The 12,026-nt window shown below is 39.5% G+C and overlaps 4 protein-coding genes across 4 annotated transcripts; 2 read left to right on the forward strand and 2 right to left on the reverse strand.

Moving 5' to 3' along the window:
- Nucleotides 1-846: 846 nt before the first annotated feature.
- Nucleotides 847-6,466, forward strand: Cbr-smc-4 (the record flags this gene model as incomplete). Its single annotated transcript, XM_045243955.1, has 15 exons — nucleotides 847-1,014; nucleotides 1,084-1,149; nucleotides 1,199-1,513; nucleotides 1,558-1,731; nucleotides 1,781-2,073; nucleotides 2,122-2,872; nucleotides 2,913-3,170; nucleotides 3,469-3,900; nucleotides 3,944-4,151; nucleotides 4,194-4,714; nucleotides 4,744-5,256; nucleotides 5,304-5,425; nucleotides 5,476-5,577; nucleotides 5,621-6,156; nucleotides 6,207-6,466. The coding sequence occupies 15 exons, from the start codon at nucleotides 847-849 to the stop codon at nucleotides 6,464-6,466; spliced, it is 4,719 nt and encodes a 1,572-aa protein (XP_045096369.1).
- Nucleotides 6,467-6,861: 395 nt separating this feature from the next.
- On the forward strand, nucleotides 6,862-7,272 carry CBG18033 (the record flags this gene model as incomplete). Its single annotated transcript, XM_002642046.1, is given in 3 exon segments — nucleotides 6,862-7,020; nucleotides 7,023-7,082; nucleotides 7,156-7,272. Coding segments are annotated over 3 exon segments (336 nt in total), but the record flags the coding sequence as incomplete, so codon positions are not given.
- Nucleotides 7,273-10,035: 2,763 nt separating this feature from the next.
- Nucleotides 10,036-10,529, reverse strand: Cbr-apc-11 (the record flags this gene model as incomplete). Its single annotated transcript, XM_045243956.1, has 3 exons — nucleotides 10,036-10,272; nucleotides 10,318-10,395; nucleotides 10,440-10,529. The coding sequence occupies 3 exons, from the start codon at nucleotides 10,527-10,529 to the stop codon at nucleotides 10,036-10,038; spliced, it is 405 nt and encodes a 134-aa protein (XP_045096368.1).
- Nucleotides 10,530-10,738: 209 nt separating this feature from the next.
- Cbr-asb-1 lies at nucleotides 10,739-11,858 on the reverse strand (the record flags this gene model as incomplete). The annotated part of the gene is made up of 5 exons (XM_002642044.1): nucleotides 10,739-10,940; nucleotides 11,024-11,222; nucleotides 11,266-11,628; nucleotides 11,674-11,739; nucleotides 11,783-11,858. The coding sequence occupies 5 exons, from the start codon at nucleotides 11,856-11,858 to the stop codon at nucleotides 10,739-10,741; spliced, it is 906 nt and encodes a 301-aa protein (XP_002642090.1).
- Nucleotides 11,859-12,026: the final 168 nt, after the last annotated feature.

The raw sequence follows: 12,026 nt of genomic DNA on the forward strand, positions 1-12,026 counted from the left end.
CTCGGTACCGGTTCCTCGGAGACAACCCCTTCCTCGGAATCGGTGGAGTCTCAAAAATCTAGATGTGGCAAAGCCTTATGTCATACAAAGTGTACAAAGCTACGAAAACGCAAAAAACTCGGGAGAAATGCACAGCTTCGGCATATGGGGTTATTCATGACATAAAAATTTGTTTTATTTTCGGTTTTCAAACCTATTCATTCATGCGAAAAATGTCCTTCATTTGTTTGAAGAACAAGCAAAAAAAGCCGCACAGTTCACCTGCGGCACTGAAGTTGAAACTCCGCCCCGATTTCCTCGGAATCGGCTCCTCGGAGACAACCCTTTCTCGGAATTGGTGGAGTGTCAAAAAAGCAAATCATGAATAAAAATCTTCACATTCGCGTGGAAGTGTTTGCGGACCCATCAAAGCGCGCGCGCCAAATTTTGTTCGAATTCTCTGGCGCTGGACCTCCATCAATTCTTCCTTCAATTTCCGACATTGCACGCCTCTGAGACAATCTCCCGGAAAAAGTTGTTTTTAATGAAAGAATTCAGAGGAAATTAAGCTTAATTTCGACTGAAAATATTGAAAAACATTATGTCGCAGCTTGCAAAAGGCCTCTTCAGTTTGCTCGTCGATAAATACTACTTTTTTCTCAAAACTATCCGCTTCCTGAAACGTTTAACAGTTTGAAGAACTCTATATTATCATTGTAACAACGAGCCTATAAGAAACGGAATTATTGCTCTCACTATCAGAAAGAACTTGCGTTCGCAGAATTGTATAACTGTCTAATTTCTCTTTTTTAAACTTCTTCGACGAAGAAATGAAGAGTTTCATAATCACATTGTTTTTCAGCTAACATGCCTCCTAAGAAATCCACCGAGCCTCCACCCCAGTCAGATGAATCGGCATCAGATTTCGAAGACGAGCCTGAGAGAAAAAAACAGAAAAAGACGAAAAAGACAACATCCCAAAAAAGGGGGAACGCTCAGAAAGAAGGGACACCAGACCAGGAGGCAGAGCTTAAGGTGATTAGTGGGAATCAGGATCATTGTGAAACTTTTCGGTTCTGTTATAGATGTTTTCCCGTTTTCCAGAAAGCTGCTGATCAAATCTTCGACGGCAGTGATGGAGAAGACGACGATACAGACCTATTCGCTCTGGTAGAGAAATGAGTGTGATAAAAATGAACAAATGAATCGCATATTTCAGACCATCCCACCCAAACCCGACTTTCTCATAAAAACAACAAAGAAAGATCGTTTGATGATCATGAACGTTGAAGTTAACAATTTCAAGAGTTATTATGGCAAAGCATCAATTGGACCGTTTCATAAAAGTTTCACCTCAATTATTGGACCAAACGGTTCAGGAAAATCGAATCTTATCGATTCTCTCCTTTTCGTTTTCGGATTTCGGGCATCGAAAATTCGTTCAGCAAAAGTGGCTAACCTGATTCATAAAAGTAACGGGCGCAACCCTGATTCGTGCACTGTCACGATTCATTTTCAACGAATTAATGATGTGGTAAGTAAAGGGAAAGTGAATTTCCGGAAAATTCCTCATTTTAGCCTGGCCATTACGAAATCGTGAAAGATTCCGGATTTCAAATCTCACGAACCGCCTACAAAAACAGTTCAAGTTCATATGCAATTAATGGTAGAGCTGCTTCAAGAGCTGATGTAGAAGCTCACCTTCGCCAAGCTGATATCGATATCGAACACAATCGGTTTTTGATTCTTCAGGTAACATTACTTTCTACTGGACCTTGTGACATTTTCAAATAATTTTCAGGGCGAAGTTGAGCAAATTGCCATGATGAAACCTGTGAAACAAACGAAGAGCGAGACTGGAATGGTGGAGTACCTAGAAGACATTGTCGGATCAAATCGTCTCGAGCCTTTTGTGAAGCGCTTTCAACGAAGAGTCAACAGAATTAACTGTGATCTGACTCAACAACGAATCACTCGTGATCATGCGAGAAACAGTAAAATTGCTATGGAAGGACAAGTTAGGGCTGCTATTGAGTTCTTGAAAAAAGAAAATGAGGCAACACTTATCGAAATGAAACTGGACCAAAGAAGAAGGTTGGGAACTTTGTGTTTCCTATTTTGAAGTTAATTCAATTTTTACAGAAAGTTATATTTGGACAAAGTCGCGCCCAAGCAAGCTGAGCTTGATAAAAAGGAAGAAGAACTGAATTCAGTCGCCGAGAAAATTGCCTCAAACAAAACTGAAGCAACAATTATGGAAGATGAGGAGAAAAAGATGAAGAAAGAAGGGTCGAAGATTGATAAGGAAATAGATCGGTTGACAAAGGATTATGATGATTTGACAGCAGAAGAGAAGCGAAGAAAGGAAACCATTAAAAGATATGAAACTGATCTCTCAAAAACTGAAGCAGAACTAGAGAAGGAGGAGAAGAAGAAACAGACTCTCATCGCTGTACCAGAGAAAGCGGAAAAGAAGATTAAAAAATGGAAGGAAGAGTTGGAACAGTTGAAGGAGATTGAGAAAACAGCTAACGAGGAAGCATCGAAAAATCTCGATGAGTTTGAAAAACGCACTGACAAGCTGAAAGAAGATCAAAAGCGGATTCAAGAAACCTGGAACGAGTGTAACACTGAGGCAATCAACGTTCGCCGTGAGGCAACTCTGGCAAGGTCTGATTTCGAGGATATGAAAACCGCGGCTACGTCTGGATCAAGAAAACTCGAAAAGTTGAAGGAACAACTGCAAGCTTCTGAAGAAAAGTACAATGAAGATAAAGCAGAGTTGGAAAAACTGAAGCCAGCAGTTGGAACATTAAGAGAAAGAAAGAATGATCTAGAAACGAAACTCCCAGGAGTCCGCAACGATTATAGACAAACGAATGTCAAAGTCAGTGCTTCATTTTCCTAGTTCTTTCAAGATGTCCTTTTTTCAGATCTCACAAATCAACTCTCAACTCGAAGGCATTCGTCAACAGAATGCTGCGTCTGTCGGATCCAGCCAAGTTATGAAAGCCATTGCGAGAGAAAGAGAGGCAGGCCGACTTAAAAGTTTTGTTGGTCGAGTTGGTGAACTTGCTTTCATTGATAAGAAGTACGAGGCTGCCATTTGCACTAACTATGGTGCTGTTTTGAAACAATTAGTTTGCCGTGACGAATCCGACAGTGCCAGAATCATCGATATTGCGAATTCGGTTTGTACATTTTTAACTTGTTCAGCGTTTCCAGTTTTATCATTTTTTTTATACAGTCGAACACCACACTTCCCTATTGTAAAAATTTTTAGAAAACTAAAACTTCTAAAATTTTTTAGTTTTCGAATTAGATTTAGGTCGCATTTTGAAAAAAAGGCCCAAACATTACAAATCACATCCGGAAGCTTCTTCTTGTTTTCCAGCTTAAATAGACAAAAACGTTTTTCAAACCAATGTTTCCCCATCGTTATTCGAATGATGAAGTTCAAATGCCGACTGTAAGTAAAATGAATTTCAGGAGAAACTCGGACGTCAATACGTTGTATCTTTGGATCGCTACAAGTTTTGTGATATGAATCTTCTAACACCAGTGCCTCCAGGAACTAACCCTGGTCCCCGTCTCATTGACCTGATTGAATGCGACAACCCAGAAATCAAGGCGATCATTTTCAAAGAAATTCGTGACGTCCTCGTTGCCAAGGATACCAAAGAGGCTATCGAAATGAACAAAACATCCGGAAAGGCCGTCTGCACACTTCAAGGGTCTTTGGTTTCTGTCACAGGAAATATCACGGGAGGAGGAAGTCCGAGATATGGAGATATCGAGACGGATAAAAGCAAAAAGCCGAAGCAAGTAACTCCACAAGACAAAGACTTGGAGAAAAAACTAACCGAAGAAGTAACACAGCTGAAACAAAAATCGGATAGTTTGAGGCAAGAAGAACAGAAGGTGAATTTTATACATCATTTCATTCATTAGTTGTGTATTTCAGCTTGATAGCGAATTGACTCGAATTCGGCACGAAGTTGCTCAATCAAGTAAAAGATTAGACACTCTGACTGGATCGGTCGACGCGGAGGGAACAACTGTAGAAAATCTCAAAAAAGCTATTCAAGCTCAGGAAAAGGAGGTGACGAAAGTGAAAGTAGATGAGAAGGACATCGAGACAAAACAAAAAGTGGTAGAGGAGGTGGAAAAAAGTAAGTAAAACCAAAATAGCCGATCAAAATGTAAAATTTCAGAAAGTAACGAGCTCAAAGAGAAATCTGCCGGATATAAAGAGCAACAAGCCCAAATTCAGTCTAAGCTCGACGACATTTTCAAGGAGCTCGTTGGTTGTCATCGAGATGAGGCCAAAGACGCTTCGCAAAAATGCCAAAAAATTGAGAAGGATACGGCCAAAGAGCAAGCGAGTGTGGCGAATTCTGCAAGAAACATTGCAAAATGCGATGAAAATATTGCTAGATTAACAAAAGATAAGGAAAAGAAGACTCGAATGTGTGATGAGTTGAAAGAGAAAGCGATAGACGAGGAAGGTTTGGCCACAAAGAAATCAGATATTGATGAATTAAGCAAGAAGAGAAAGGAATGGGAGGAGAAGTACAATGAGTTGACAAAGAAGCAGTCGGCATTGTCAGAAGATGAAACGAAATTGAGTCTTGAATTGAAGGTACTGGAAGAAGCAATGAAAGAGCTGAAAGACTCTTTGGCAGGTTATGCAGCCAAAACCAACGAAATCGAAAAAAGAGTAAGTGAATGCATAGCTTTATGAAATTCCACCTTATTTTTCAGTTATCCGGTCTTCAAATCAATCGTATTCCACGATTCCAATTTCTTATTGAATCTAGTAGACCAGAAGATCTCACGATGCAAGTAGATGATTTACCTGTCGATGAGAATCAGAGTCCCGAAGAAGCTGAAAGACATAGGAAACACATTGCTTCAGCTATCAGTGATCGCGCCTATGCTCTGGAATATGGACTTAGGCGGAAGGGAGAGGAAGATACGGAAGAATACGAAAACGTTGACGTTGACACGAAGATTCCAGTTGAGTTGCTAGCGCCGGAACAAGTGGATGAAATCACAGACCACGACGCAAAACAATTGCAACATAATCTGCAACAGTGTAAACTAGCTCTTGAAACAGCGAAGCAAAATGTGGACTTATCTTGTATTGCCACTTATGTGATCAAAGTGAACCAATTTAATGAAGAAGTTGTGAAGCTTGCCGAAGTGAATGCGAATTTTAGACGACACAACGAGAGACTTCAAAAGCTCAAAAAAGATCGGCTTGAAGAGTTCCATGTAAGTTGCATTGGAATAAAAACTAATGAGAAATATTTTTCTTATAGTCGGCGTTCGAATTCATCGGAAAACATTTGGTAGCTGTTTACAAAATGTTGACTGACGGTGGAGATGCCAAATTGGAATATATCGATAAAGACGATCCGTTCAAAGAGGGAATCAGTTTTATGTTCGTTCGGATTTCATTATTTTTTATTTTGATTTCATCTTTTCTTCTAGGGTTCGTCCTGCCAAAAAAGCTTGGAAACAGATTCAGTACCTCTCAGGAGGAGAGAAGACTCTTTCTTCACTGGCTCTCATTTTCGCTTTGCACATGTTCAGGTACATGAAGAATTTTATCCTGATGTGAAAAATTCGATTTCAGACCAACTCCTTTCTATGTAATGGACGAAATTGATGCTGCGCTTGACTATCGCAACGTATCCATCATTGCTCAGTACGTTCGCCAGAAGACGGAAAATGCCCAGTTCATCATTATTTCCCTGAGAAATAACATGTTCGAGTTAGCGAACCGTCTTGTCGGAATTTACAAAGTGGATGGATGTACTAAAAACGTCGCCATTGATCCACAAAGCGTTTGTGAGCTGGCGAAAAGTATCTCGGCAAGTTTGGGGCAAATAACATGTACACTCCCCGAGGAAGTCACCGAGCGTTTCAACGAAACCGTCAGCCGACAACACAAGGAGATCACTGCGCAAGAGAAGCAATATGTTAATTTCCCATCATCGAATGAAATTTCCAAGGCTGAAAAAATTGTGAGCGTAGAGGGACGAGTGAGAAAGGAAATGAACCATACGACTCGGGAAACACCAGAACCTTCTACATCTCAATCGAGGACAACGGCAGAGGACAATGCAACAGAACGGGCTGTTTCTACTAGACCAGGGTCTCGTGCTATTCGTAAGTTTTACGCATTAAGTTGTGCATTTATGAATGCATTGAAATCTCAGATATGAAAATTCCGAATCCTCGTCTTGTCGAGCGTTCGTCTTCCGCGTCCACTCGAAGTCCGAAAAGAGAAAGAAACACCGGACCAGATGGGGTAACATTTCTGATTAACTTCATTTTCAAAAGTATATTTCAGGCATCTCCGCCTACCAAAAAGTCTAACACTACCAACTCATCTCCAAAAACATTGTCTCCAAAAACAACGGGTCCATCCAATGATAACAAGCCGGTCGATGATGACGAATACGACTTTGAAGACTAGAAGCTTCTGTTTTACCAATTTTCATGGCCTTTCTTACTTTTTACAAAACGGGTTCAGCCTCATTTCTAATTCTCCTGATGAAATTTCAAAGAATTGATACTCATACCAGTTACTTTGACACCTCACAATCTCTGCCAATATGTTAAATTTTTTTTTCATTGACATTTTTTGTCTTTGCCTTAAAGTGGTTTTTTTAATCTTCATCTGGTTATTATGATTAAATATGGATATTTCCATTGCCTTAAATTGTTTTATAGGACCTCTAACTGAAAAAAATCGATGGAATACTGTAACTTTGTTTTTTCTTTTTTTTTAATTCTGGTTGACACCCGAATGTTTATTTTCATTTTTTTCTGTGGGTTTTCATTTTATCATAATTGTTTTCAGGCATGTCCTCTACTTCTTCCCATACCGTTCTCCTCATTCAGACGTCTTCACGTCTCGATTCTCGCACCTGGGGCGACTACGAGAGTGTCACAGACGCACTGGATGCTATTTGTAACATGTTCGAAGAGTTCCTATCAAAAAAATCTGCCTGCCCAGTCACCTACGATGCTCTCAAGTCTACGAGTTCCTTGATAAGCTTTCCGATATTTCAATGATGATCTTCAACCGTGTAAGTTACACAAAAACTACGCTAAATAGCAGCGTTTCTGTTCACACTTGAATTGTGAATTTTTTTCCTTCAGGAAACCGGGCAGTACATCGGTCGCACTCGTGCGTGGATCAAGCAGCAAGTTTACGAGATGATGCGTGGACGGTGTCAGCATCCGGAAGGAGGAGAAAAGGTCATTGTCGGATATTGATGTCGTTGAACGTGGCAATTCAACTTTTTACTGATTGCTCATGCCGGTTCAGATGTCTTTGAGTATATATTGGTCTCTTTATATCATTATTTTCATTCTATTTCAATTTGCGAATTGAATAAACCTTTACATCTTCCTACCGCATTGACTATTTGGATTTTTGCCCCTTCAGAAAATGTACTGAATCAAAGTACCCCGAGCACGGTGATCTACAGAAAAAAAGTTTGGCGCGATCACAATTGCAGGCCTAGAACCATAATTTCAGAATTTTTTATCTGATTTTGTGGAGATTGATTATGCACCTCGAAGCGGCAAGCCTAAATAGCGCATACTCGGTGGAGACGCAGAGAAATTTTTTGTTCGACTGTCTGCGTCTCCACTCCAATTTTTTCGCACAACAATAATATAGAATCCTTTATGGTCCTTTTCCGGAAGAAAGAATTTCAAAAATGGTCATTTTGAAAGTTTTTTCAAAAAAAAACAACGTATCTCCTCTTTCAGTTTTTGGCATTTCTAGGAGTTCTATAGCTCAAAAGAACCGCAATAATTTATTCTTCGTTTTGTATGGATGAATTTTTGATTCGTCTGATAAAACTTTTTTATAATCACAAAACAACGCAAAAATGCGATTTTGTGCAATTTCGTGCGGTTTTTTGATTATAAAAAAGTTTTATCAGACAATCAGACGAATCACAAAATTCATCCATACACAATGAAGAATAAATTATTCCGGTTCTTTTGAGCTATAGAACTCCTAGAAATGTCAAAAACTGAAATAGGAGATACATTTTTTCTGTAAAAAATTTTCAAAAATGACCATTTTTGAAACTTTTTCTTCCGGAAAAGGACCATACAATTCGGAAATGTTCTGTTTGCAATTCGGAAATGTTCTGTGGGAGACCGTGCCGTGAACAAGTTGTTCCTCACCCCGGAGAATGAACCAGGCTTGCTCGGAGTCGGAAAACGGATAATCCGATTTTTTTCGGAAAAAATTTTCCGACGGAATTCCGAATTTTCCGAATTCTGTTTTCCGAAAAAAATTTCCGATTTTTTCTGAAGAAAAAGTTTTATGGAAAATGGCACTTAACTTTGGAGGCACAAAGATTAGGGGGTACAAAAAGTGTGATTTGGGGGTACAAAACCAAGGCGGCTCAATGATTTGGGGGCACAAATTCTTAGGGGGTACAACCTGGTTTGATTATGGGGTACATAGTTATTTCCCCGGGTAAAAATGAGAGATGCTTAAGGGGCACAAATTTTCGCTTAGGGGCACAATTACTGGCTCTGATCCAGTTGAAATAACCTATATAAATATATATCTTATAAGAAATTGAGGGAAAATGCCTGATAAGAAAATAAGAGTTCAATGTCTTAATTACATAATTTAAATGTGACTTCAGGAAAAAATTCGGGTATCCGATTTTCCGGTTAGGGTTTTCCGAGCAAGCCTGGTATGGACCCAAAAATGTTAGCAAATCAATTCAATTGAGACTCTGAGAATGAGGAAACTCTAGCACATGAGCAGGAAGTGGAATTTTAAACTAAGAGTCGGACGACGGAAGTTAATGAATGCCTCGGAACTCCTGAAATCTCTGAAACACACCCAAGCGGTAGTTGCCTCCTTCTGTAGCCACACTGGGACTTCCAAAGCGTTTGAGAATCAAATCATCTAGCTAACCCCGCCATTTTCGAATAGTTGCAACTAATGTGCAAAAAATCGCAGTGTGTCGGCGACTGAATACGAACGAATTCATGTTTTAAGGCAACGTTTATTCAGATACAAAATAAGAATTACACATTAGAGAGAGTGAAGATCATTTAACAGAGATGTATGAAATTTTAAAAAATGATACATGCAGTGATGCAATATTATTGTTGTCCGAAAAAATTGGAGTTAGAGAGTATTTTTTGCAGTCTGAATACGATATGCACCTCGAAGCGGTAATAGCACATTCTCGGTGGAGACGCAGAGAAATTTTTTGTTCGACTGTCTGCGTCTCGACTCCAATTTTTTCGCACAACAATAATATAAAATTCTTTATGGTCCTTTTCCGGAAGAAAGAATTTCAAAAATGGTCATTTTGAAATTTTTCAGAAAAAATCGTATCTCCTCTTTCAGTTTTTGACATTTCTAGGAGTTCTATAGCTCAAAAGAACCGCAATAATTTATTCTTCGTTTTGTATGGATGATTGCGGACATTTCTGCTTCAAATGATATAATTTTCATCTAATGTGTTTTCCAGGCCATTTTAACATGGTGGCCTAACTTTTATAAGTTGAGTTTTCTAGGCCACAATGGTAAATGGCCTAGAATTCACACCGGGATCATGATAGACAATTTCTAGGTCGTAAACTTTAGTGACCTAGAAAATTCAACTTGCAACAGTTAGGTCATCATAAAGTTAGGCCAGTGTCGTGTCGACTCTGTGTCGACTCGTTTCGATTCAATTTTTCAGTCATTTTTTCTTCTAATCGACACGAGTCTCTGTCGACACGTTACTCTAATAATGAGGTGATATTGTCGAATTGAAAGTGAACTGGTACCTTTTTTGTTTTTTTTTTTTGGGATTTACGAGACTCCGTCCCGAAACCGATACTGTATACAGCGAAATTTATTTCTGTGCAGTTAGTAGGATTTTCCCAAAATCTCAAGTATCAGTTTTTTTTTAAACTCGACATTATGTTAGCTTCAATCGGGACTTATATTCAAAGCTTGATGGGACCGTTTTAAACAAAGTTTGAGCTTATACACTGAAGTTGAAATTAATCAGCAATTTGCCAGTCTTGCCGACAGAGCGGGCATTGAGCTCTTGGTTGATTTGATGGAGCAGCAATCCATTTTTCAATGCAATGACGATGAAACGCATGTCTACAGGTTCCAACAACGAGCGGGCAATCATCTCCTGGGAATTTGCACATATTGCATGCTGATTCGAACTCCATTCGACAAATTCCACACGTATCCTCTCCTCCCTGCAGCCACTTCCATTCACCACAGACCTATTTAATAAAGAGAATGAAAACTGGTTTGTGATAGTCACTCACATGTAGCTTCTTGACAGCGATCTTCAAACGCGTATTCGATTCCAATGGTATTCCTACCAATGGTTTCCGTTCTCGGACCTGAATATGAATGTTCTCTATTCTCTATTACAAAAACTCAATACCACTTTCTGTTCGGGACTGTTATTTTCATCGGACATGTTTTGTTGAGTTTCGCTTTCATCAGATGTACCACTACCAATCTCTGGCTCCATTCTGAATAAATTATTTTGTAAAACATTGTTTTTAAATCATAGCCATGATTCTGGTACAAGCGAGGACGATACCTCCTGTTAAAAATGACAGTAATAGAAGAAAAAAGCAACACTTTATGAAAACGAAAACGATGCTACTATTACAATCGATGTATATGTTGCCTCCGAAAATCAATCAGCGACAATAGACACGTAAGAAGAGATTCTTGTTAGACGGCAATACCCTTGAGCTGTTGGATGGCGTTTTGGAGGAATTTTTCTTGGAAATCCTTTTGCGAAACTTGCTTTTCGACACTCTCGTTGATGAGTTTCAGGAGCTGGTCGCGTTCAAATCTAGCTTTAGTTTCCTCAGTTTCCTTCAAGTAATCGATGCGACGCTTGATTTCGCCAGAAATATTTTGGACGTTTTTTCTGAAAATGATTTTTCTAGTTCGTAAAAACAAATACAGAACTCTCTGAATCACAGCCACTTCGTATTGTTCAATTTCACCTACCTATAAGCGGCTTCCAGCTGTAATTGCATGGATTCCTTGAATGAAGTTGGCAAACTTTCTTTAAGCGCATTCAATGATTCAGTTTGCTGTGCTGAAGTCTTGCGGAATTCGACGGCTTCTTTGAGATCTTCTTGAATGAGTCCTTTGAAGAATCCAACACGATCTTGATAATCCTTGTACAACCCAGCATCAATTTTATCTGTAAATATATGGTTTCCTGAAAACTCGAATTCTTAACATACACCCGGCTGTTCTGGATACGAGGAGGTAGAAAAGAATCCATCCAACAGTCATGTGACCTTGCTCTTCGAACACCCACAACTCCTTGTTGACAAGGAAAGCGAACAATCCTCCGAAGAAAAGGTATGGTCCAGAAGTTCCAGTAACCTTTTGGAATGCAGTGAACCAAGAATCAGGCATCATCAGAAGACGAGTTTTTGGAGGGTACATTGGTCGCGACGGGTACGGATAGTTGGTCAAATCACGATCTGGATGCTCTTTGAAATCCTTCGGAACAGCGGGGAGCAATTCAGGAGCCGACCATTCCTTATTGCAAGCGTCAAACATTGACTTTGGTGCTTCAGTCTCTGTTGGCAGAGGAACTCCTGCAATAATTATTGTGTTCGTAATGATAATCTATGATAACAAACCTTTGAACCGGTAGGAAATCTTCTCGAAAAAGCCAATGCTGTTATCCGACGAATGAGCCGTGACTTCTGCAATGCTATCAAAATTAAAGATTTGATAAGTAAAACTAACGTCCTGCACTAGCGACTCCCCGAGTGACCACTACAATGCGAGAACATAGTTGTGGGGAAGACAAACGGCTCAACATCTGAAAAATAAACTATTTTGACCAGAACTTCACTTTTATGTTTCAAAAAAAGTTAATGCTCAAAATATCGTTGTCGAACCGAGCAAAACCGCATTCCCGTCAAAGGAATCGCTCAGGAAACAGGAAAAACTCGCAAGCAAGCCGCGCAAAATTGAAAGACGGAGTACT

The sequence above is a fragment of the Caenorhabditis briggsae genome (assembly GCF_000004555.2).
Source record: "Caenorhabditis briggsae complete genome, chrIII, whole genome shotgun sequence".
NCBI lineage: Eukaryota > Metazoa > Nematoda > Chromadorea > Rhabditida > Rhabditidae > Caenorhabditis > Caenorhabditis briggsae.